This window comes from Condylura cristata, unplaced genomic scaffold, assembly GCF_000260355.1.
Source record: "Condylura cristata isolate star-nosed mole 26May11 unplaced genomic scaffold, ConCri1.0 scaffold00022, whole genome shotgun sequence".
Taxonomy (NCBI): Eukaryota; Metazoa; Chordata; class Mammalia; order Eulipotyphla; family Talpidae; genus Condylura; species Condylura cristata.
The window spans coordinates 17,912,708-17,939,811 of NW_004567123.1; the positions used below are offsets into that span (position 1 = coordinate 17,912,708).

At 41.7% G+C, this 27,104-nt stretch overlaps 2 protein-coding genes across 4 annotated transcripts in view; one reads left to right on the forward strand and one right to left on the reverse strand.

Annotated features, from left to right (window-relative positions):
- Positions 1-8,040: 8,040 nt before the first annotated feature.
- Positions 8,041-8,980, forward strand: SCAND1 (SCAN domain containing 1). The gene has a single exon (XM_004687229.2). It carries the CDS (start codon positions 8,215-8,217, stop codon positions 8,752-8,754), a length of 540 nt encoding a protein of 179 aa, XP_004687286.1. The 5' UTR covers positions 8,041-8,214; the 3' UTR covers positions 8,755-8,980.
- A 1,311-nt stretch (positions 8,981-10,291) lies between these two features.
- PHF20 (PHD finger protein 20) overlaps positions 10,292-27,104 on the reverse strand; it is a 108,458-nt gene continuing 91,645 nt past the window's right edge. For 2 of the 3 annotated variants that reach the window (XM_004687230.2, XM_012728323.1), the window contains exons 14-18: positions 24,132-24,231; positions 21,148-21,343; positions 15,974-16,379; positions 13,501-13,684; positions 10,292-12,837 (exon numbers count right to left, since the gene is read on the reverse strand). In XM_004687230.2, coding sequence (XP_004687287.1) covers positions 12,695-12,837; positions 13,501-13,684; positions 15,974-16,379; positions 21,148-21,343; positions 24,132-24,231 — 1,029 coding nt within the window. In that variant the 3' untranslated portion in view covers positions 10,292-12,694. The remainder of the gene's footprint in view (positions 12,838-13,500; positions 13,685-15,973; positions 16,380-21,147; positions 21,344-24,131; positions 24,232-27,104) is intronic. The other variant, XM_012728322.1, reaches the window with a different exon arrangement.

Sequence of the window (27,104 nt, forward strand, 5' to 3'; positions counted from 1 at the left end):
ATGAGACATTACCCCTCTCCAACCCTCACAAGTGGTACAGTAAGAAACAAATTTCAAGCCAGAGGGTATCCCTTGCAATCAACTTGATAGTATAAGGTGGAACTTTCTTTATTCTACCTCTTGATGTCAATTTGAAGGTAGAAGGTATAGTATTGCAAACTGCAACTCCTGACAGGAGGCTAGTGGGAAATGAGGGTGGAGCTGAGGCTTTTGACCAGATGAATTGCTGGGGCTTCTAAAGCATAAAACTGCTGGAACTTTTGGCAGTAAAACCACTGGGTGAGGAGTGATATCTGGAGAAGCCACCAGTTTGCCACATACAGCTTTGCCTTGGACTTCTCTGCTCAGCAGAGTCTATCTGGGGTAGGACACACAGCATCAGGCCATGTGGCAGCCTATGTACATACACTGTCTTTTCCCTTTTTTTACACCTCGTTAATAAATCTTTATTGTTGTTTCATACTGTTTTGGGGTCATGTCCTGCAGTTATAGGTAGGTCGGGGAGGACCCACCAACACAATCACCCTTTGGTAGTCATTCTCCCCTCTCCCCAGACTGCTGTTTCAACCCCAAAAGTGGACACTCCTAATCTCACTTCTAAGGTAGTTATATAATTTCCCTAGGAATTGTATCAGTGTTAGGGAAGGATGTGGAGAACTCTGAACTGGTCCAAGATGAGTCAACATTGTATCTCTGGAAATTCACTAGACTGGACCTCAATTTGTCTGAAGACATCTAAATTAAACTGTCTATAAGAAAGCAGGCTGGAGACTCAAAGTCAGACATTCGAGTCAGTTCTAGAAATTAAGAAGATCTACCTCTGTCCCATTTCCTAATGTTATGATTAAACTCTTAATAGGGAAAAACATCAGAGAGAGCACTGGTCCAATTCCTATATGATTTTGGTTAATCACTTAAACAGCCTGGGCTTCATTTTTTTGCAATAAAATTTAATTAGAGTTAGCCTGAAATAATATTTCAGATAAGAATATCCCAGGCCCTCCCTGGTGGCACAGTGGGTTAAAGCATAGCACTAAGAAGCTAAAGCCACTTCCACATGAGTTCTATCCCTGCCCCGGAGGTGACCCACAGGGAGAAGCAGACCTTTCCTGACCCACCCACTGCTCCCCTCAGCAGTCTTCTTCGCTGATCTGCCTGTTCTGTTTCCCACTCTGTCTTGAGTTAAGCCTCTCACCACCCCTACACCTCTGGCCTGTACCCCAGTTCTGTATGCATAAATAAATAAATCTTTAAAAAAAATATCCCTATATTGTTCAACAAAAAAGTCATGCATGCAACAAGTAAATTGTACAACAATGATTTATAAAACTCTGTGTACAAGTATGAAATTATAGCTGTGTACAAAGGTGAGTAAGACATGGTCTTAATTTACAAATTTATAATATGATAGAAAAAGAAAATGCTTCTGACACCAGAAGGGTAGGGAACACTAGCTGTGGCTGGAATATGAGGTACCAAGGAGGTGTGGGTGGAAGAAGGATGGGGAGGTAGAGATCACAAGCCAAGCACCCATGGGCCAAACTGCACTTGCAAACTGCTTTTTAACCTGCATGGTGTTTTGGTTAAAATACTGTTAAAATTTAACTTGTTTATCTTAAGTTGGAGAATCTTCAGTTCACCAAGTCCTCACCTCACACAATTTTATTTCCTGTCAGGCACAGTACCTATCTTCAATTCCTTAGAGGAACTATATAACTTCTTTGAGACCTAAAACCTTTTGACTATTACCAATACTAGCAAAATGGTCCACATGCCATATCTAACCAGCTGCAATATTCTGAATGTTATTCTTTAAATTCCAATTAGTTGTCAACACTTAAATACTAAAATTTTATGGATAATTTTCTATGAAATCACAATTTACCAAATGACCCTAATAGAAACCATCCAAATAGACTAATTTTCCTAGAAAAAATAAGTTGTAAATATGCTTTCTCATTATCACCAACTCAAAAAACAAACAAACAAAAAACAGGTCCTGAAAGTTTTCCTAGACATCTTTAGATACTCTCATCTCAATGTATATTTTTAAAGTTGTTCCAGGACATAAAAAGAAGGAAAACTACTAAATTATTTTTTTTAGAGATTTATGTATTTGTGCATACATAACTGGGATACAGACCAGAGGAGTAGGGAGGGAGAGGATTCACCAGACACAGAATGAGGAGTAGAAGAGGCAGAATACCTGAAGTACACTGCTGAGGAGAGCAGTGGGCCAGACAGGAGAGGCCTGCTGTGCCACATGTGGGTCAGTTTCCAGGCTAGGGATGAAACTCAGGCCCTAATAGTTACAGCACTGAGATTCAACCCCGAGGCCATCAGGGGGGGGCCCTTTTTAGTTTCTGGAAATATTTATAAATGAGATGAATCTTTCAATTTCTCTTTTTATGTAAACTTTATCAGGATTTATCAAACACACTTATTTCATAAAAGTTATTTGGGGGTCCTCCCTGGTGGTGCAGCTGGTTGAAGCACTATGAAGCTAGTTGTAGCCTCTTCAGCACGAGTTCGATCCCCACCCCAGGAGGTGACCCACATGGCACAGCAGACCTCTCCTGTCTTGCCCATTGTTCTCCTCAGCAGTGTACTTCAATCTGCCTGTTCAGCTCCCTACTCTTTCTCTGATGAATCTTCTCACTGCCCCTCTACCTCTGGCCTGTACTCCAGTTCTGTATGCATAAATAAATCTTAAAAAAAAAAAAAAAAGCTGGCCCAGGAAGAACTATTTCATTTAAAGAGAAGTTACAGTAAAAGTGAACAGTGCCAAACCTATACAAATAAATAAACAAAAAAGTGGGAGAAGAAGGCAAGAAACAAGAAAAACAAATGACAGATAAAAGGGACGCCTCAGAAAAAAAAATTAGCATGAACCAGATGATAATCGTGAACAACAAAGGCTTCAAAGGGCTTAATGAATTTTAAAATGCGAGATCAAAGCAAAGATGCGACAGTTCAAAGAAGAAATGATGAAACAACTAGAGAAGATGGCACTGGTGGAGCTCAGAAGTGTTTTTTAAAAACCTCAAAAGTCTTAGCAACATCTAAAAGGAAGCTACCTGTGCTGAATAAATAGGATAGGTTTACAAAAAAGCAAGTAAGGGAAAATAAACAATTGAAAAGAAACCAGGAAAATATATAGCTAACAAGCACAGAGATAAAGACATGAGGTACCACAAGTACATGGGTTTCTTTAATGTTTATAGATCTAAATCTTTTTCCCAGTTTTATTGAGATATAATTAAGAGATCATGTTAATTGAGATATACAACATGATATGATATATGTATATTTACAGTGAGAAATGATTGCTATGATTAATATTCATCATCTCACATAGTTACAATTGCTTTTTCATGTGATGAGCTAGACATTTTAAGACACCTTTTAAACCTAATAAACTAGGAAACATGTAGAAGCATGTTTAAAGCTGGAAGGGGAACTAACAACACTAAGACTGTATGGGAGCTCTTTCTTTTTCTTCAACAAGGAGGCCTAGAAGACATGGAGATGCAGATATTTGTGAAGACCTTGAAAGGCAAGACTATCACCCTCATGACTGAGCCCAGCAACACCACTGAGAGTGTCAAAGACAAGAAGGCCATCCCATCTGACCATCAACTTTTTGCTGACAAACAACTAGAAGATAGTAGCACTTCTCAGAATACAATATTCAAACAGTCCACACTACACTTGATGCTGTACTTGCAAGATGGTACCATGGAAAGGATGAGAAAAAAAGAAGTTAACAATTACTCTTCTTTTACTTTGAAGTGTGTGTGCGTGTGTGTGTATGTGTATAAAAACTTGAAACAACACCAAGAGGAATGAATTTTCTTTCTTAATGAAGTTCAGGATCCATCACTAGATAAAAGTTAACTTTATTTTTATACATTATCAAATGATCAGAAATCAAGAAATATTAAATAGCACTCACAGCAGCACTAAAACCATCAACCATCAAATAGTTACGTACAAATATAACAAAATATGTGCAGGTTCCCAATGCTGAAAACTATAAAACATTGATGTAAGAAATTTTAAGGAATATCCAAGCAAAAAGACATATGTTTATGGATTGGAAGTCTTTATATTGTTTTAAAAAAATTCTGAATTCACAAATTTAGGAATCTAACTGGATTTATTAAATGACTTGTGAATTTTGGGGGCAGCATCCCATCTAGATACTGCAGGGGGTTACACAAAATAGAGGATATTTATAGACAGAAACTGGTTGGGATAAGGTATTTAGCAAAAGGTTATTTCAGGTAAAGTCAACTTTCCTCAGGGAATAGCAAAGGGATCTCATCATACAGATGACTTCACTAGCACTGATGAGAATACTCCAGATTGATATGTTCAGGATTATACTTTTAGGAGAGGGTGAAATTGCAATGGGATTCAATATTACATCTGAGTAAGGACCCGGCATGAATGACTCCATTTTGGGCCTGTTTTTTCTACATTAAGATGTCAGTTCTTTCCAAATTGATTTAGGATCACTGCAATCCAAAGCAAACTTCAGGATTTAATTTTAGAAGCACTTGCAACCCAAGAATACTGAAAACCAAGAGTCATTGTGCCCATGGAACTAGTTCCACCAAAAAAGTTCTCCTCCCAATAATAAATTAAGAGAGAAAAATGCCTTGTAGGAGGTACAGTGAAGAACATCCTCTGAGCCAAGTAGGTGGTGCGCAGCGCCAATGCTTGGTAAAAAGATGGAACTGTCCCTACCTAGTGACACAGCAAGTTAAAGCACAGCACTAAGAAACTAAAACCACTTCAGCATGAGTTCAATCCCTGCCTCAGAGTTTGATCCACCTGGTGCGGCAGACCTCTCCTGATCTGCACGCTGCTCCCCTTAGTAGTGCACTTCGTCAATCTGCCTGTTCTGCTCCCAACTCTGTCTCTGGTGAATCCTCTCAACGCTCCTGCACCTCTGGTCTGTACCCCAATTCTGAATGCATAAATAAATAAATTTATTTTTAATTGTGGTCCAGTGAGAAGAAGCACTTGCCTCATTTCACATAGAGACATGGCAGGAGGGACCTTTCCTCCGCCCCTCCTTCCCTTGAATGGGACCCTTTCAGAACACTAGATATTTCAGTATATCTGCCTGTTCTGCTCCCCACTCTGTCTCTGGTGAATCCCCTCACTGCCCCTGCACCTCTGGTCTGTACCTCAGTTCTGTATGCATAAATAAAAAAAAAAAAGGTGGAACTTTCTGGAGTCCACTCCCAATTCCTAAACAGGGGCTGCTGGAAACTAGGGGCAGAGAAGAGCCACCAACTTTAAAAACGAGCTCAAGCACGTGTACTGAGCCACTTTGGGGGCTTCTGATTGGATAATCCCTGGGGAGAGGGAGGATCCAGTTTCCCTGACCCATTCTAAAAATAAGTGGAGCTAGGCAGGGTGGTAAAGCTAGAAAGACTGAGAGAACTGAGAGAGGAGAAAGGACTGAGCTGAGGAGAGGAGAGAATGGAGATCAAGGAGATAATCTAGAGGAGACACCTGGAGCAGAGAGACATGTGAAGAAGATGTGCTTCTCAGCCTTGGACTTGTACCATGAACTTGGGGAACATAGAAGAAGACATTAAACAGATGTGAGTGAGAACTGTAGTAAGATTAACAATGGCAGACATCATCTTAACTTGGGCTTTTGATTTTGCACTTATCTATACTTGTCTGACTCCTTTTGACCCCTTTCTATGGGTCTCCATCAGAAGGTACCTTAGAATTGTGGCAAGATTTTGGGCCTCAGTGGCCCTGCTTTGGGCCAGTCCTGTGGCAGGCATTTACCCACTTGGGGATGGGTAACTTTGGATGTTTTGTATGAAAACTATTTTATCTACTCTTTCCTTTCTCTTTATTGCACATAAATTGTATTAATGTTCCTTTCCACTGAAGGTCTTAGCAGTAGAATGAGTTTTGTCTTGATGTGGCAGATGGCAGAACCTATCTAGAGCAGGCAGGTTTGGGTTCCAAGCTATCCCGCATACTCCCCTATAAAAACTGTACACTGGGCCCTCCCTGGTGGCGCAGCGGGTTAAAGCACAGCACTGGGAAGTCAAGGCCACTTCCGCATGAGTTCGATCCCCACCTGCCCCGGAGGTGACCACATGGCGTGCAGACCTCTCCTGACCCGCCCTCTGCTCCCCTCAGCAGTGTACTTCGTCGATCTGCCTGTTCTGCTCCCCACTCTGTCTCTGGTGAATCCTCTCACCCTCCGCATCTCTGGCCTGTACCCCAGTTCTGTATGAATAAATAAATAAATCTTTAAAAAAAAAAAAACAACAAAAAACTGTACACTGATTTCTGCTCCGCAGGTGCTATCTACAAGTAGAATAGAGAACATCCAGTCATGTGCCAGCCAATGACTTTTTCTTTCTCTTAACTCTTGCGTTCCTTGCCCCATATGTAGTTAAATTCTTTCTCTTTTTTCTTGTTTCTCTCCATGTATCTGCTTTGGGGACTGTTCCTGTATTTTTCAGCATGTGGGTGAGGACTCACACAATCTGGTTATCCCTTTTTCCCTCTGGGTCTGCCCCATAACAGCCTCACTAGTTGTCTGGACCTGCCAGAGAGATGTAAAAGGCTGATGTGGTAACCATTTTTACCTTTTTGTTGATGCTTTTGTCAAAAATCCCAGGATCTCTTCCACTGCCAACATTCACAGGCAACCAGCTTCTAGTCAGTGAATTTATCCTGTCAAAAAAACTAATTTGGAGTTCAGGGACAATATTCCCTTCCCCTTTCAGTTCCTCTAGGCTGACAAGTAGTCAAATTAATTTCAGACAGACTGACAAGAATAAAATAACAAAAAGGAGTTTAATCATAACATGAATGCCTCCTGTATACATATGAAAGACCCAGTAAAAACTAAGTGAAAGGACTTGTCACCTCTTTAAATAACTTCAGGTAAAAACAGGATGTTGGGGCCTCCCTGGTGATGCAAGGAGTTAAATCTCAATACTATGAAGCTATCTGCAGCCACTGCAACCTGAGTTCGATCCCTGCCCAGGGGACCCACATGGCTCAGCGGACCTCTCCTGTCTTGCCTGCTGCTCCCCTTAGCAGTGTGTTTCAGTAGATCTGCCTATCCTGCTCCCCACTCTGTCACTGGTGAATCCTCTCACCGCCCCCCCCCACCTCTGGTCTGTACCCCAGTTTTTGTGTGCATAAACCTTTAAAAATCACTTTCAATGATTTTCAGGCAGTGAAAATTGTTCTGGGAAAATCTATCTATCTTAAAGAACACATCTTATGGAAGCGGCAAGTCTTATATTGGGGTGACCTGGGGTACTGGTAGTTGTTAACCAAGCCCACTCATTCCTCAAAGTTCAAAGAGGCTGCAAGGTTCATGCAAAGTCTTTCATCCATCTCTCCTAGTCTCTTTCTAGGTACAAAACCTCTATGTGAGTCAAGTTTCAAACAGAATATAATATCACATACCAAAGTGCTGTCAGAGCTACTTGTTTTTAAAAGCATCACCTCACCGAATTATCTCACAGCTTCTTTGAGGTAAATTCTATTATATATACACTTTACAGATAAGAGGCAAATTTCCCTATGTGTGCTGAGCATCTTAGCTGTATTTTGTCACGCTGGCAATAAGGTGGGGGCAACCGCCCTCCTCTTCGGACAATGCCAGAGAACTTTCTGAGATGGGCCCTATCCAGGTCCTGCAAGCTCCAGGCTAGCTATCACCCTAACCACGGTCGAGTCACCTGTCATCCTGAGTGGAAAAGGACACCGCGCTTCTCCTTCTCCAGCGCGGCTCCTCTTCCTTCTCCTCAGGTTCCTTCCGCTTCACCTCCTCATCCAGGCGGTGCGCGGAGGTGCCAAAATGCAGAGCTTCCCGCCACGCGCTTACTTTGGCTTGCCGCGCCTCATTTTCAGCCTCCTCCTGAGGCGACGCGCGAACGCGAGGGGGCGCCGCTCTCTGGAGCCAATACCGGGCTTGCCGGCGCTCGCGCTCCGAGAAGCTCATAGAGAAGCCAGCGAGACTTCCGCTTCCGGCCTGCCCGGGCGCCTCACTCGGCGCGGCCCGGGTCAGCTTGACCAAGTTCGCGTCCCTCAGGGTCCCGCTGGCTCTGCCCCTCTGCTGAAGACGCCGCCGTCCTTACCCCACCCCTGCGCATACGCGGTGCTGAGCCCACAGTTGCCCGACAAAGAGTGACATTCAAAGCCGGAGTCATGGCAGCGACCGAGGCGAGTTTGGCGGCTGCTGCGATCCCCGCGCCACCACTGGACCAACAGGATGGAGTTGGCCGGAGGTCAGTCCCGGAACCCAGCCGTGCGGGCTCCTCGTCGACTCCTGAGGCCCCACCGCCTGCCCTCGAATCCTCCAGCCCCGACGCCGCGAACCCCGAAATGACTCCGCCACCTCCCGCGGCGGCCTCCGCGGCCCTGGAACTGCCCCTCGCGCCCGCACTGCCGGGCCCAGCGCCGCTTGCCGAAGCCGCCCCGCGCTCGCTCCTGGGCTTCGGCGGCTCCCGGCCGGGCCCCGAGACGTTCCGCCAACGTTTCCGCCAGTTCCGCTACCAGGACGCGGCTGGCCCGCGGGAGGCGTTCCGGCAGCTGCGGGAACTCTCCCGTCAATGGCTGCGACCTGACATCCGCACGAAGGAGCAGATCGTGGAGATGCTGGTGCAGGAGCAGCTGCTCGCCATCTTGCCGGAGGCGGCGCGAGCCCGGCGCCTTCGCCGCCGCACCGATGTGCGCATCACCGGCTGAGCTGCCGGCGGCCGGGCCGGGCGCTTCCTGGACTGGAGCCAAGATTGTCTGTGGAGGGGTTGAACCTGGTTCCCCACTCCGCGTTTATTGAAAACGAGTTGTGGTGATTCTGGCAGTCTGTTCTCTCTCTTCCGTTCGTCCTTTCCTGAGTTGTTTTTCCCGAGCCTGTTTCCAGCCTACTTTCTGGCTCATGGCGAAATTGAGAATAAAACCTTTGTTTGCTATGCTCTTGGCCTTCGTTGGCGTTTGTGAGATTACTACCGGTCCCCTGGGCCTAGGTCTGGGCCTCCTCCACATCTGGAAAATTTTCCTGCTCATTACTCGCCCAGGACCGACTTGGATTTCCTTTGTTTAGTTGGAGTAGATGTAATTAAGGATTCCAGCCTCCCGGGTTCCATATTCACTCACCCCTTAACCTTTCACTAGCTACAGTCATAACTTGTTTTCCTACTTGAATAGATAAAAATGTCTTGCCTTATAGGTGGTTGTGGGACTCTGCAGGACAAATAGTTGATTCTATTAAGTGCTTATAAATGGCTACAGGTTCTATACTAATAATTCCACCAACGTACACAACCAGTCTGCCCGTTGGGCAATGGGGTTTCCGATAGGCCTACACTATAGGTTTATTTTAATGAGTTGTGTCTAGTGCCTGTCCTTGCAGAGGGGGGCTAGGTCATGTTTGTCATCTCTAGTTTACTCATCAAGATTCACCAACTGCTTCTCTTTTTAAAATAAGCAGAAATGTTTAGAAAGGAATTATGCAAGTAACTGGCAAATTGTACTTTACCAAAAAGCTCTGCTATGAAATCATCTGTTCATAAATCTACTATTTCCTGAATCTCTGCCCACCCAAGGTGCTAATTGGGATCCATATGCAATGTGGGTTGGTCCTAGAAGACCCTAATTGGAGTCTCATTTTTAAGGAAAGAAATGCCATCTCATAAGAAAGGACAGACCTGTCTTCCCTGTACTTGCTTTTAACAACCAAAATCTCATAAGCCTGCACAGCTTGAACCACAAATCTTAGACTGGGTTTAGAGGCTGGTATGGGAAGTTTCTCTTGAATATTAGATACTTAACTGAAGTCAAAGCATTTGCATACTATCTGGAGATTCAGGATCTTGAACTTGCATCTGCCTCCCGGCAGAAGATGAACCTTTAGATTGTAGACGCAGACTTCCTTTTCAAAAGTAGTGACTAAAGAAAATTAAGTAATGGATATTAAAAGTGACATACTTTTATCAATTCAGTAACACTGAGGGCCTCCCTGTGGCACAAGGGGTTGAGTCTCAGCACTATGAAGTTATCTGCAACCACTGCAACACCAGTTCAAAACCCAGCCAGGGAGCTGGCCCACATGGCACAGCAGATAATTTGTCTTGCTCCCTGCCCCCTCAGCATTGTATTTCAGTAGATGCCTATCCTGCTCCCCACTAGTCTCTGATGAATTCTCTTACCTCTCCCCTCAACCCCCAACACACTTCTAGCTTATACCCTAGCTCTTTTGTGCATAAATAAATAAGTTACTGAAACATAGCAACAAAAACCTGTTTATTTTTTCCAAATACATACAGAAGTTTGCGTGTTTTGCAAATATTGCCTCAAAGCAACATTTATATATACAGCGCCTTTTGTTCTAATAGCGCATAAACATAGATACGAATCCACAGTGCAATGTTAGCTCATCAAGGGTCTACCTTGCATACACTCAACATGTAAAGAAACAAAATGATTATTCAAACCAAAACTTTTTGTCAAGGCAATTTTTTTATAGGTGGGTAGTTTTTTCTCAAAACTTAGGTAGTGTTTAGGTATTTCTAAATGGTAACAGTAATATTTGCAAATAACAGTTATCCAGTGCTCCAACTTGGGGCTAATACAACTTGACCCAGGAATGGGGGGTGGGGAGCTGCCCCTCAACATCAACATGGCTTAAATTAGGAAAGCACACTGAGGTTATTGGAATTTGGAGTCTTCCCTTGCTTCCCTAACAACAAAAATCACAGTGAGTAAAATAGGATTGTTTCCTTTACAAAACTTAAACCAATAATGGCCAGTAGGCAAAATTAGGGTAATTCCACTTCTGCTCCCATCTTTGAAAAAGACATGAGATTGACTACCTTAAAGCATTCCCAGATGTGATACTCAAATGTACTTTCAGAAAAGAAAAATCAGTACAGTATGCAAGTGTCATAACCTCACAGTTGTGGCTACAGAAAATCATCCTGTTTCTTTTCTTTTCAGACAAGCATCACACAGTTATCTTAAAGTGGCTGTCTAATAATTTATCCAAACACTCCATGTATATATACTATTTGAGCATTTCTTCCTGAATCAGAAACACCAAACAGCAATAGGAAATAGCCTTTTGTAGAGGAATTGTGTCAGTTTTATTACAGATGTTACAGCCACATAAATTCCCTTTGATAAGTAAGCTACAGCAGGTCAACTTGTCCTCGATTCATTCTGTATCAAATGGTGAACAAATTACTAGGCAGAGCATTCCCTGAAGCAAATCTTGATACAGAAGACTCCATTACCACAATGACCTGTGCCTTAAAGCCTAACCATTGGAAAGGTTGCAGGAGATACTGTCATTGCTACTGAGATATTGGCTACTTCACGTTTACATAGTAAATATTTGCAGCATATAACATTACAGATTCATAAACCCATAATTAAACTGTATTAATGGGCAGCTGTGCTTTGATTTTTGTCTTATAAAAAAAAACTAACAGTGAAATGGGTCACTCCTCAAAGCATGGAACATTTTCTTTAACATTGCCTAATAAGGAATAACAATATAGTAATTACACCTGACGTTGACTGGTAACCTGCAAGTTTAAAATATTGTCTCAAAGGGTAACAAATAGGTTGTACCTGAACCTTAAGCAGCATAATCACCTTGATCTCACAAAATTATACAACCAGGAATTTAAAATGGTAAGGGACATGACATGAAAACGACTCTGAAAATGCCAACTACTGGACATATACCCTTCAGGAAAGGAGAAAAGCGGCACATTTAGAATCTTAAGTGTGTTTACAACAATATAAAATAAGGTAAGTCCCCAAACCACATTCTTTATAACAAACCTTTACAGTGAGAGTTTTCAAAATTTCAGGAGACATTTCTTGAACATTAAATAGAACTGGGAAGCTGTTATTTTAATAAGTAGGTAGAAAATGCTGTTCTTTGGGTTCCAGACCCTGCCTGCTTCAGCTTGTAATTCCTCCCATGTTCTTATTACAGTGAGATTCTAGCTCCTCCACAGGCTGTGTGGGCTCTGTTACAAAAGACACAGCCCGACCAACTCTGGGGCAAAGCATATAAAACTTGTCCCCAGTACCATCATGTCATGCAAGGGATGTGATGACAAAAATGAAGAGTCCTAAGGAGGAGGGAAGCCAAAGCCTCTGCTCCTTCCTCACCTCCACAGAATGGCGAAGTCAACATTCCCACGCAGCTGAAAAAATGAAAATGATGCCTGCTGCCAGAAACCAGGCCAGTCAGAAACCAGAAGGTTCGGCATATGCCCCAACCTGACAGAAAAGTCAATTAAATAAGTTGCAAGTTGAATTTACAACTGTTTCCAACTATGTATTTTTGGCTCTCATTCCATTTATCATCAGTGGCACGATTTCAAATGAAGCTTGTGCAAAAAGACTCACTCTCCATTCAACAATGTGCACAGATGAAGGGAATCCCAGGAGTCTATCCGCTATCTTCTTGGTAGGCTTTGAGATCATAGTGCGCCCTCCCCTCCAGCAGCCAAAATGACCTCTTTGTCCAATGTCCATCGCACCCCCTGCCCAGATCCCTGAAGTCGGCCAGTATCACATGCATTCGGCATGCTAGGTTTATTTATTTAAATATGTGAAGTTCCTCCTGCAGGTGCCCCAAGATTGTGCCCCCAATACTTCTAGGGGCCCACTTTCATGTAGAGCAACAGAGTGCAATCTGCTGCACCTTGCCCAGGTCCATCAGCAGCTGCTTGATGCAATGCTTGAGCTGTGGAAGCCTAGCCAGTGGCTCTGGGGGCTCCAGTTCCCCAGTGTAGTCCAGCCAGCTCTCTAACACTAGGCAGAAGAGAGAGAAAAAAACCAGTGAGATTCCAATACTCGATTTGCAAGAATTTCAGCACTTTAGCCCATCTGATCACATGTGGGGGAATAAAAGAGAGGGCCATTTCAGGCAACACCGACTCATCATCCTCTCTACAAAAGTGGTTGAACTTGATCATGATCATCTGTCTTCCAGGCCCATCTATTATCTTATTACCTGGGGAAAATACCGAGGGACTACACAAATGTCTCAAGTTCTTAAATTTCTAATGATAAAAAAGGCTTCATTTTAGGTGTTACCAGAAGCTAAAATAAAAGTCTTTTAATAGTAATCCTCAGTTGACTCAATTAAGTAACATAATTGGTTAGTAAAGATTTGCTCAGATCACCCATTTCCTGCAGGTAGAATCCAGTTACTGAACCGCCTTTGCAGAAGGAATTGGGCAAGTGAAGCAAGATCCCTGACACCACATAAACTTTAGAAGTTCCCAGTAAATAATAAAAGTAAATCTTATCCAAGCAACGGGGAATGGAAGTGGTGAGGCTGAAAGGAGGAGGAGCCAAGAATACAAGTGTCTGGTGAACAGTATTGGGGGGTCAGAAGACAACTTGTGAGCCAGTGGGCACACAAGCTGGCAGTGCCTGCCAACTAGCAAGGAGCCAAGGAAGAAGCCCTACCATCCAACTCCTTCTCAATAGAGTCCATCCTATGCGTGACTTCATCCTGAAGAGATTCCACGTGAGTCAGCAGGTTAAACTGCCACTGGTGTTGGGAGCTCAGCAGCCCCTCTCCACCTCTGTCCAGCAGTTTTCGAGCAGGGGCTTCTTCTGGTAGGATCTTTTTGGAGATAAAATCCCTCACCTGGGGATGAAACAGCATTTAGATTACTGGGTAGAGAGAGCTCCTAGTCACTTCAAACATCCAGTGTTTGCAACTATACAGAACCCAGCTGAATTTAAATACTCTAAGTCCCTACATATCCCTTTCCTCCCTCTTGGACTTTAGCTAGAAGTATGTCTGCTGAAATACACCAACCACTCAAGGGCAGCACAGACCTCTGTTGCAGAGGATCCCACAGCTGTTTCTCAGACTAGCCCATTGCCCAGGCCTGAAGCAGGCCTCATAGAATGGCTTTTAGAGCCCTAGATCTGACCAGAACAGGAATGTTATAGAAATTTCTAGACTAGAAAGGCAGGAAAGAGTTAGTTACATGGGTGCTCCTTCAGCAGCACATATACTAAAAAAAGAGTTAGTTACATGGAAGTTACACAAACTACTCTTTAAGCCCTAGTTTTGACTCTACTAAATATATGAATCTTGATGAATTAATTCACCTTTCTAAGCCTCTGTTCTCTCAAGGGAAAGATGGAGGTAGTAAAACATACTTTTGAAAAAAGACTTATTTATTTATGGGTACAGGCCAGTTGTGCTGGGGGGTGGGGAAGAAGGGTTGGGTACAGGCCAGTTGTGCTGGGGGGTGGGCAAGAAGGGTTGAGAGGATTCACTAGAGACAGAGTGGGGAACATAGCAGGCAGATCTACTGAAATACACTGCTAAGGGAAGCAAGCAGTGGGCAAGACAGGATAGGTCTACTGCACCATGTGGGTTATTACCTCCTTGGCCTGAATCCAACTCATGCTGAGATTTAACCCTTTGCACAACCAGGGAGGCCCAGTAAAACATATTTTAAAGGTTCATGAGAAAAAAAAATAAAGGTTCATGAGGATGAAATAGGTTAAGGTGCCAAAGTACAATTAGTCTACCATCAATGAAAGATGTTTAACCCTGCCTTCTTTTACACCTAGTATTTCCTGATCTTTTGTTATGTACCAGATGCCTCTAGGAAATCTGTGTAGTCTGCAGGATCACAAAACTTTTTGGTGTTTGTGATCTCAAACTTTCATCTGAAAGGAAATAGATTCTAACTAGTATTTTTTAGATCTTAAGTGCACAGCAATTAGCTAAGAGCTTTTCACAGCTATACTACACAGTAACTAAGAGGAGACACACCTGAAGAAGTGAAGTGACCCACTCAGAATCTCACAGTAAGTGGTTGAAGCCAGACATGAAATTGTACTTACCAGCCTGACCCAGCACTGTTTGGACAGTGGCAAGAGCACAGGATGAATGATGTACAATGCCCACCCTTTAGGAGTTTATGACCTACTACCTCCCTCAGCATTATGCAATATGTTTGATGCTGGTGATACTAACTCATAATGTAAATGCCTGTGAAAGGAAGGGTGATGAGGGCAGAGAAGCTCTCAAATGATACAAAGTCTCAATGATAACCTAGAATGGGGCAGAATGAGAACAGCGAACAGTTAAAGATGAACCACTATGAAGCTATTCCCAGCCACTGCAGCATGAGTTAAGTTCCCAGCCAGGGAGCTGACCTGCAAGGTGCAGCAGACCTCTCTTGACCCACCCACTGCTCCTGGCGGCAGTGTATTTCAGTAAATCTGCCTGTCCTGCTCCTTGCTCTGTCTCTGGTGAACCTGGACCTCTGTCCTACATTATCCCATTCTTGTATGCATAAATAAATAAATTTTTTAGTAAAATAAAGGTGAACCATTGGCAAGGGGGGATGACACAAGAAGGATTCAGAAAATAATGTCTTCAATTTAAAAAAAAAAAAAAAATAACAGTAGCTCTTGGAAAAACTGACACAACCTGCAAATATTTTGCCAAAAACGTACTGTTCTTAAGTCTGGGCTATGAAGTTAACAGTCAAAATAAAGCTTGTACAATTGTGTAAAAAAAAACAAGCCTAGCAACAAAATATTTGATTCCTTCTTTGCTCATGCTAAGAATCAGTATTTAAGGTACCATTATAAAGCTGATTCTATTAAAGAAAAAACTTATTTCCATTTCTCAAGTTCTCATCAGTCCTTTTCTCCTTATTATTTGCCACACCCCCACCCCCAATAACTGTGTCATTCTGTGGGTGTTTCCTATAATCAATGACCATGGGTTTAAATGGAATCTCCTGAACATGCATCCATCTTAACACAAAAAAAAGTCTATGATAAACAAATATAAATACAGTTTCATAATACACACAATTTTATAATAAATATCTTCCACAGGTCATTAAACCCTAACCTACAAGCACTCAAACACTGAAATAAGAATAAGAGAATCACATACCTTTGGGGAGCTAGGTTTGAGGTCACCGTCCCCTCTGCTCCTATCTTGGTCTAGAGGCCAGCCAAGGCGTGGGGAGAGGCAATCATCACCATTCTCATGGAGGGAGTTGACTGTATCATCAAGGGCAGAGCCTCGGGTTTCCACCACTAGCTTCTGCTCCATAGCAGGGTAATAGGCGCGGGGCTTCTGGTAGCAGTGCTCGCTAGTGATATAGGACTCCTCCACAGACCGGGGCAGGGGTAAGGGCACAGGCTTATCCACTGCCCCATTCAAAGTTCTATAGCTTGGGGTTTCCTCCTTGCACTTCGTTTCAGCAACGTGAATATGTTTGGAATGAGATCTCCCCTCTGTTGAGTGCTGTTTCCACGGCTGACACCACAGCTGTAGATCAGGATGTTCTCTGCTTCTGTTGGGAGGGCAAATACAGAAAAGGGCTTTGGCGCAACTGCTCTCATCTGGGTCCTCTGGCCACGAACCACCATTTGCCAAGCAAGATACAACCTAAATACACAATCTATGAGGAGACCAATTTCAAGCAAGTTTTGTTTGTTCCAGGCAGTGCGCCTGTTTGTGAGAGCAATAAACATGAAGTGGGACTTGCTTGCCCATTCCCACAGTGGGACTTGACATTGTGTGTAATTCAGCTGATGATTAGCAGTATAGTTAATTTCCATTTTCTTTTCTCTAAAACTAGGCTTACCATCTGTCTGCTTTGATAAAGATTACATGAATTAATTTCAACAGAAGTACCTTTTTGGTGGTAAAGTGCTCTTAAAATGTGACAGTAAAATAACCTTATTAGGAATCATGATAATCCTGAAATGCGATGGCATGCTTTAAAAAACTGCAGTGATGATGAAGAGTGGGAGGGGGGGATCAAATGTCATCTATGTGTAGGCTGCAATAAAGCTTTCAAAAATTCCTCTAAAATCTTCTATTTTCACATTTCAAAGAGAAAAGTTTACTGTTAAGGAAAATGGATTTTGGTCCACTTTTGGTCCAGATTCCTTAGAGAATCTGCTGAGGCTCTGCCCACATGCATGCACATATACAAACACATACAACTTTAGCATTTCCCAGAATCATTCACTATTTGAGTTTCTTCCCCAATAGAGGATCATTAAATTAACTTACTGGACCATAATCAATTGTAACAAAAACACACAAAAAAATAGAAAATATCAGTGCATCATTTTAAGAAACAGTAGGTTTAGTGAAACACTTTTTAGTTTTATACAAAAGTGATATAAAATGCATTTTTTTACTGTGTGATAAAGTTTTAAAATTTAAAATCTACTACTCTAGATAAACTCCACCTTTAACACTTCTTTACCACCTAGGACTTACATGATAATATCTGCTCATTGAATGAAAGGAAAGAAAAAAAGAGAGGGAGAAAGAAACTACAAGTAAACAGTACTGAGTGTCATCTTCCAGTTATCAGCAGCTCACAGCTGGAAGGTAGTACATACCAATGGACTTTGGAAACAAACAGAAAGATGTAGAAGGTATTACTCAAACTTAGCTCACAGAAATGTTAAGAAACATGTGGTGGGCTTGCTGATGTTGAGGAGTATGACTAGCATGTAGTTCATAGAATCCAGAGATGCTAAACATCCTCTAATATCTAAGACAATCCCACACAAAGAACTAACCCATGGTATATAATTACTAACAATATCTTCCCAGTCCCCAAATGAGAAACACTGAAACCAGATCAGCAGAAAAGCACAAGTTTAACTCACCAGCAAATTCCCTATATGGGAACCCCCAACTCCATTTTACTGAAATCTTCCAGCAGAAATGAAATAAACCATAAAATGAAGGAGTGGAGTGATCTTATAAAACCCTAGGGGTCACAACTATCCTTTTGTAGCACTATAGGAATGTCCACACCTCCCAACCCCTGGTGAAGAAAAAGAAGCAATCAGCAGCATTAAGGCAGCCTGGGTTCCTGGGCCACCGCCAACATGGTTATTAGAGTCAGTGCCAGGAACCAAAGAACCTAGGCACAACTTTGAAATAATTGTGTGGCAGGAATATGGAAGTCACTCTTGATTTTCTAGTCTTCTGAAGTGTTAAAGCTATTAACACAAGAACATTTAAGTTATAGCATAGGCCTCCTCTTCCATGAAAATTATAAGCCTCTGCTTTATCCCACTCTTAGTTTCATCACCCTCCCAGTTAAGATCTTAAGTCCCGGCCCTCCCTGGTGGCGCAGCGGGTTAAAGCACAGCACTGAGAATCTAAAGCCGCTTCCACATGAGTTCGATTCCCGCCTGCCCCGGAGGTGACCACATGGCGTGGCAGACCTCTCCTGACCGGCCCGCTGCTCCCCTCAGCAGTGTACTTCATCGATCTGCCTGTTCTGCTCCCCACTCTGTCTCTGGTGAATCCTCTCACCCTCCGCATCTCTGGCCTGTACCCCAGTTCTGTATGAATAAATAAATAAATCTTTAAAAAAAAAAAAAAAAAAGATCTTAAGTCCCAGCTACTACTCCACACAGGGATGACCCTGGCCTTTCTTTATCAAGCCCTGCCAGTCGTGAAGAACATAAGCACAACCATGCACGCCACTGTTTTCATGACAAAAGATGATCTGAAGTTATTCCCAATTTCAACGTTTACCTTTGAAAATAAATTTGGCAAGTCACTTAGGAATAACAGTTCTGAAAATGAAGATCCAGGGCCTATGACAACAGAGATTATCCAAGTGTATATAGACATACCAGGACAACATCCCCCAGGCAGGATCTTTTGTCCATATACAATGATTAGTGAGATCTCCCTATATCTTTTTCTGAATTGTTAAAAGTCAGATTTAATTGCAGGATAGTCACTGCTATAAAGAGATAAAAGAGTTAAACAGGGAGTCAGAAGGGCAAGGATCTAATGTATAGGATATGGCAGGAGTACTGGCATTTCAGTGAAATGAAAGAACACCAACTAATTAAATCCTCAAATGAAAACACACACAGAGAGAGAACAATGTTTACAATCCACAGCATCACTTAAGATTTTTCCTAGGTGGATCTCACAAGATTACTGCTAAATATCTCAATTTCTAGCATCTAATAAAAAAATTTATTTGGTTTATATAAAGTAAAATGTTCCAGCAGCTAGCCTCCCCTGCAGTTAGATGTGTTCATGACACTTTGTGCTCCCTTTTTTCTCAGCCCCTACCTGTACACTGGAACAAGGTTGAGACAGAGGTGAAACTGTCTTGACTATGCACATGAGGTAACTCCCCCATGGAATGTCAGGAGTAAGACAGAAGAAACCCAACTCCATGGGCTACCTGGAAAAAGGCGACCTATCTAGCTCAGAACCCTGCCCACATCCCATATTATTTGATATGAGATTTTGTTCAGCTGGGCTATAGTGATATACAATAGCAGTTTAGCTTTTACCCAAGCCAATAAATACCTTGATGAATGTACTGCTCACCCAGTCTTTGTCATATTTGTACTTGGAAGTCAGGCTTTTGTATACCAGAATGCAAGAGAAAGCAGACTACCATGTGGCCATCTCAATGCTCTGGCAATCTGCTGGATGCCAAGAAGCCTCCAGGACTAACCAGGGAAATCTTTCAGGGGGTGGCCTGTTATGTCTAACTTACTCTAGGCACTAGTTTGTCAATGAAGACTTACCTAAAATAGTCCCCTACTGGCAGGCTCATAGGAAAACTTAAGAGATTTTCATAAAAAAGAGACTGTCCCTGACACAGACTGTGTTAAAATCAAAAGGAAATTCAATGTCTTGCTGAAGAGAGGCAATTAGAAAGGTCAGGACAAGTACCTGACAGGGGCCAGGCCTGGAGCACTAATCCTTGTTCCACCCTGGGAAACCATGGAGAGCAACTGCCTGACTCCAGGCCCCTACTTGGTAAAGTGGGGTAGGTTATAAAACCCAGTAAGAACCACATTACTTTTCTTGGAGATTATAAATGAATTTGGGTCATCTGATACAAGGCCACCCCAAAAACTCAATTTCACGCCGCAAACTTCTGGCTACTAAAAGTGAGAAGTCCAACTCCAAAAAGCCTGAAGCTTTTCTATATGAGCAAACAATCAAAAGATAAATTTATGGAGCAATCACTACGTCAGAGAGCAGGCTTGTCAAAAGTTATCTCTTCCAGCAGCTTTGAACTTTATTTTGTTTACTAATCAAGAAGGTGTAGGATGAGTAAATAAAGTATGTCAACATATGCCATGTACTCTTATTTGATCTTAAAAAGGCAATTCTGACACAGGCTACAACAAAGATAACAGCTGAGGATGAAATAATTTTCACACACACACAAAAACAAGTAATAGAATCTCAACTATAAGATATACCTCCAGGGGCCCTCCCTGGTGGCGCAGCGGGTTAAAGCACTGCACAAAGAAGCTGAAACCAGTTCCTCATGAGTTCGATTCCCGCCTGCCCTGGAGGAGATCCACATGGCGTGGCAGACCTCTCCTGACCCGCCCACTGCTCCCCTCAGCAGTGTACTTCGTCGATCTGCCTGTTCTGCTCCCCGCTCTGTCTCTGGTGAATCCTCTCACCCTCTGCATCTCTGGCCTGTACCCCAACTCTGTATGCATAAATAAATAAATCTTTAAAAAAAAAAAAAAAAAAAAAAAAAAATAAAAAAAAAAAAAAAGATATACCTCCAGTAACCAATTTCAGAGAAAGAAAATATAAGGGTAGTTGTCAGGGACGGAGGGGAGGGCAAGTGGAAAGGAGTTATTTGTTTTAACGGATATAGATTTCAGGTTTGCAAGATTAAAGAGATAGGTTTTATACTGTGAATATACTTACAGAATCAAATGCTTATATAGATTAAGATGATATGATTTTATATAATAGTTATTTTACCAAAATTAAAAACTCAGTACTGAACATCAAAACAAAAACCAAACACAACACATACATCATATCTTGACTATGGTGGGGGTTGCCAGGGTGCACACTTGTCAAAACATGACAAACACTTAAAATGATTATAAACATGTAGATAAAATTGATTTTTAAAGAAAGAATGTTTACTGTGTAATGAGAATTTTTAGTAAAGGTCTCAAACTCTTTTGTCTTATCATTGATTTTGTGGCTTTCCAATTTCCTAAATATACTCTGCTTTCACAGATTATCCCAAAGCAGACTTGCCCCAAAGTTGCAAGTGCCACACTTACTGCAAGATGCTCATCTTGAGCTGCAGGCCATGCAGAACCTCAATCACTCTCTGCACATCACCGAGAAGCTGGTGGGTGGCCACAATCTTCTTGGCATTCTGGTGGGAGTAATTCTCTTCTAAAAATGCCAGGCCATGCATGTGTCCCCTACTCAACCATTCCTTGTCATACCAGTACTTGAAGCCAGGCCTCTGACCTAAAGCAGACAATAAGATGGTTAACACGTGGCCTGAAGGAAAACCAGACCACTTCATCACCTTACAATTATCACACAAGCTACTTGAAGGGTGGAGTGGCATGTTTTTTTTTTTAATCTAATCATCCAATAAACATTTACTTGTCACCATTTGCTAGGCACTCTACTAGATATTGGGAGAAAGGTAGTAAATAAGGCATGCAAATTTCCTGATCATGTAGAACTGGACAGGCATGGAGTAGGCATTAAAATATTTAAATTTAAATCACATCATTCCCTCTCCTACTCAATTACCTCTGACTACACACAGAAAACTCAAAGTTCTCCAGCCTGATGAAGTCTGCAGCTCTTTCCTGCCCACCTCGCCCTATCTTTATAGTAGTTTCCTGTCAGTTTTTGGAACACATCAAGTTTTTACTAGTCTTAGGATCTCTGCTCTAGTCCACCTCTGTCTGAGGCACCATTCTCCAAGTACTCTGCATGACTGGCCCCTTACCACCTCTTCACAAAGGCCTTCTGTTACTTCCCAAATAAGAGTCTCTTCAGTAGTTCCTAATCTCTGATCCTTTTTGTCCTCTTACAGCATCCATTCCTATTTAACATGTTCTAATTTCTACAACTGTTTCTGGCACTAATCCCACTCAAAGACAGAAGATTCAGAGCTGTCTTATTCCTGATTATATCCCCAGTGTGTAACCAGAGTTATCTTGAATGGATTTATCAAATGGAAAAAAGTCATATCCGGCCTCTGACTATATACCACCTTTCACTTAACTAAATATACAGCCAGGCCCCTTCCCGCCCCTGGATCTCTACTTTCCATCTGTTACAGTGACAGAAGAACTGGAAGGCTTTAATGGTCCTGTTCCTCACAAGGATCCTTAAAAAGGACTAAAAACACTTAACATGTGACTGGGCAGTGCTTACTACTTCAAAGGCCCAAAAAACAGCTTTTAATTAGATTGTTGTTCATCTCCCAAAATCTATAAAAACCCCAAAATCACCCAGATAATTCCTATTAAAGTCCATTGGTTCCTCTGGCTTTACAAAGATACATGATACATCTTAATTCTGTTAAAAATATCTTTAACCTTTAAATAGCAAATCTGTTAAGTTAAACTTTTGGTTGAAGACACTGCAGAGTCAATCAAAGTTTATAAATGTCATAGATATATAGTGCTTATAATTCAAGCAGGAGTGTATTCACAGTCTTGGTAATTAGAGTTCTAAGAGTTCAGAAAGTGCACAGGAATTGATGAAAGAGGTGTGTATAATTTGCACAAAGAGAAAGAGTGAGAGTAAAGAGAGCTTTACAAGGAGTCCTGGGAATTATATGTAAGAAATCAGAGGCAGCAGCTGCACGTGTGGCCTGAACAGCAGAATTCAGAGCAGAATTTACAAGACAAGATCAGAGACTTTGGTTCTCCCCACCTATCTGGCACAAACTGGTTGAGTGATAATAAACCTGTATCCTCTTTCTGCGCTTGTTTGTGTGCCAGTCAAATAGTGTAGATGAACTAAATGTTCTCCAAGATCCTGCCCCTCAATAACTGTCTATGACTCATACACTGAGTCTCTAGCTATATTCTTCCCTTAGGATACAGGGGAAAACAGGCAGATTCCTTTCCATCTATACACTAAGCTAAGACAAGAAGATGAGGAATCACTCATCTCACACTGACTGGACCTCCATGTTAGAAAATATGCGGTGGTGGCCAGCCACATCCTAATCAACAGAAAAATCAAGTGACTTGGTCATACAAGCCAGTTCTAATTCCAATTAGATTTATGATATTAGGAGAGTCATCTGTATTCTCTGGGCATCCATTTCTTCCTCATAAGCAAAAATGGGAATAAGAGCTCATACTAAGTTCAACTACAAGGCCCAAAAGGAGGAACAGAAGCAGAGACTCTCAGACACAGTCTAGCATTAAGTGAGTGATGGAACAGTGTCAAGGGGAGAGAATTTTCAGGTGGTAAAGGAAGAAGATGTACTATCCCAATGAAACATCTGATAAGAACCACAGATTTATAATTTACCCTAAGACTTCTGGGAAAGAGTACCCAAGAGTCACATAATAGCTTGTTGCCATGGAACAAAGAAATCAATTAACCCTGGATATACTATCTGCTCTGGGCTCTACTCAGAGGCTTTCCTCTTACCCTCAAAGGCACAATTCCCTTCCAAGGTGCAATGATGCAAAGAAGGGCAGAAGCTTCCAGAGAATAGAGATGCAGGTTTCTATCTCTAACCACCCCAAAAAGCTAAGAACAGAGCCCACATACCCAACCACATGAACTTTCAAGGGCAGGGGTTCACTTTGGCAGCATGTGTTCTAAAACAAAAACAGGTAATTTCCAATGCCTCTAGCAAAAAATGCTACCAAATTTGTGGAACAGTCTGTAGTTTTTAGTGTTTCAGTCTTGTAAGATGAAAAAGTTCTAGAACTATGCAATACAATACTGTGCTAATAATTAATAGCACCGTACACTTAAAAATTTATTAAGAGGGTAGATCTTGTGTTACATGATTTTTATCACCAAAAAAAAAAAAAAAAATCAAGCTCAAGGCAAGGCCTTCCACTAGATGACACCCTCATGCATGCTTTCTTACTGCTATGTTCAGGATAGCTGGCACCAGGTGCACTAGCAACAAGGGTGAGGAGTTGGAGTCTAGCTGACACTGAAGAAATCATTCTCAAAACCACAGATACTCAGGCTGATTCACGGCCAGCTGTGCTAAGGTAAAGGCCACATACTGTTAAGATCCCTGACTCAAAAAATCTACCTGGAGGATCTTGGCAAACATAACAGGTGTATTTCTCAGGCACATTTTCTTCCAGTAATCCCATGCAGACCCCATGCTGCCAGCAATGGCACTCTTCACACTGTTAGAATTAAAGAAGCAATAAAAATTAAACTCAGAAGGTAACCTCCATCCAAATATAAGACCCACCCATTGGGAGAGGGGACCTTGGGCGGTAGAGAGGAAAGGGAAAGCACAATTGACTTACACAGGAATTGGGATGCAACCACTCGTCTACACCTGCGCTGCCCAAGATGGCAACCAATAGCCACCTGTGGCTCTTTGCATTAAAAATCAAGTTTAAAAAAAAAAAAAAAACAGTTCCTCACCCCACTTGCCACATCTTAAGTGATAAATAGCTAGAAAAGGATAATGGGTACTCTATAGGACAGCCCCGATAAAGAAACAGTGCTATTTACAGAAAAATGACTGTTTTCACTCCCATTTCTATAAACTGACTTTTCTGATCATTTTATGGTGAGAAAGGAAAACTGTTTAGGTCCTTAGGTTAACTGGAATGACAGAAACCTGCTGTGCTAAGGACACAGGCTCGGACATTAATTTAGCTCTGCGACTTCGCAAAAGTCACTTTTCCTTGTAATTTAGTTTCCACATCTGCAAAATGGGATACTACTCCTACCTGCTCTGAGGGGCTGTTTATGAGTAACCAATGGGCCATACATAAAAGCTCTATGGCAGAACCCAACACCTAGTTCTAAGGATCTATTACTACAACCAAGGGGCAAGTTAATCACTTTGCGGCCACCTGTGGAAACCATGTGCTAGAACTTTGTATTCATTCTTTCTAAATCTTACCAAAGGTCACACAGCTGAAGAGAGGCAAAATTGGATCAGAACACAAACCTCGCTAATTGCAAAGCTATTATTTTAACCCTAGGATCCAGTAACTTCCCTGGGCATGGACAGAAAGGGGAAAGCAGCAGAGAAAGAAGCAGATGATAAAGTCAGCATTGAAAGATGTGTGCAAGGCCTAAAGTGAGTAAGGCTGAGGATCCAGAATAGGGAGTGGAGGGAAAAGCACAAGTCAATGGAGATACAAGGACATTTCAAGCAGTTCCAAGCCATGGCCATTAAGCTTTAAACTACCAAACAGGTAAGGTAGACAGTGAGCTTCTGACAAGAGCCTGGGTGGGCCACCAGTCTGGTGACAAAGGACTGAAAGTCTAAAGTTCAGACAGTCTTCAGTCACTTGGAGTCAAATAGACCTTGCACCAAAAGGGTTTTCATGAACAGATACAGACCCTCTAGAAAGTTGACCACAATAGAATCAACAGGAACAGGCTAAAATAGAGCCTTGAGAAAAGATGAGGTAACTAAGGTTCAGAGGGAAAAGAAAGAGTGCACAGCAACAAAGCCTATTAGGTGCAGAAAAGCTAATAATTAGGAGGAATTAAAAGTTTGTCTCTTGGCCCTCCCTGGTGGCGCAGTGGGTTAAAGCACAGCACTGAGAAGCTAAAGCCACTTCAGCATGAGTTCGATTCCCGCCTGCCCTGGAGGTGACCACATGGTGTGGCAGATCTCTCCTGACCCGCCCGCTGCTCCCCTCAGCAGTGTACTTCATCGATCTGCCTGTTCTGTTCCCCACTCTGTCTCTGGTGAAGCCTCTCACCGCCCCTGAGCCTCTGGCCTGTACCCCAGTTCTGTATGAATAAATAAATAAATCTTTAAAAAAAAAAAAAAGTTTGTCTCAGCAATGACTTTCTTGAAAACTAGAATTCGGCAAAACTGAATCAAATACAGCCAAGTTGAGAAATTAAAAATAATAACTATGGCATACAACTGGTTGAAATAAATTTTCAACTTTAAAAAGTTTAAATTTAGAAAATAACAAGAATACAAACAGAAAAGATCAAATACCTAATAATTCTAAGACTATCTAGGGATAATATCTCAGAATAAAATATGCAATATTTCTAAAAAGAAAATCTTAATTTGAAGGTTACAAAGACTTAAATTAACGATAAGGAATATCCTATTCCTAGATAGCAACAGTCATTATCATAAAGGTTAATCTATAAAAATAACATAATGCTAATAAAGTAATAAATTATTAACATTGGAACTGGATAAAAGCTGATTCTAAAATTAGTAGCCAGAGAATTTGTGAAAAGGAACAATTAGGGGCCACTAGACTTGCCAAGTCTTTTTTAAATATTACAAAAGTACAATAAGTAAAATTAAATTATACACACAAATATATAAACAGATGGAACAATGGAAAAGAAAAAATCCATAGTAAGAACAAAATACATACTAAAATAGAGTATATAAAGCATTTCAATAGTGAGGCATGATTGTTAGGACAAGTGGGCAGTTGAAGTCCTCACCTTATAGTAGGATAAATTCAGGTGGGTCAAATATTTATGATTTAAAAACAAACAAAAAAAACCTGAAATCTCAAAAGTACTGAATAAAACCATAAGATAAGTCTTTTACAAATTTTTGTGACCTACAGCAATTACTAGTCAATTCTCATAAGCAACTAAAGTTTGATACATTCTTTCCCATAAAAACAAATAGAAAAATCTAAGACAAGACAGATGATAAGATGGGCACAGATATTTGCAACTGTTCTTAGAGCCAATACAAAAAAACCTGTATGAATGAGTAAAAACTGATCAATCATTCATTAGAAAAATGGGTGATGTACATGAAGACACAGATCAAAGGAAAAATGTAACTCTTAAATAAAATGATGTTTAACATGAAAAGAGTAAGTGTAAGTGCAGTTACTAAAGTTATAAATTAGTGTGAAATAAAGGCAGACTAATAAGATGTATACACATCAGTATCTTTAGGTTTTGGGTTTGCAATTAAATCAATTTAATTTTTCCTTTATGCATTGCCTTAAGTTTTTATAATAAACCTTTCCTACTTTCATAATAAAAGTGTTACACTGAGAAACTGCTTATAGAGTACACTTTTACATGCTCT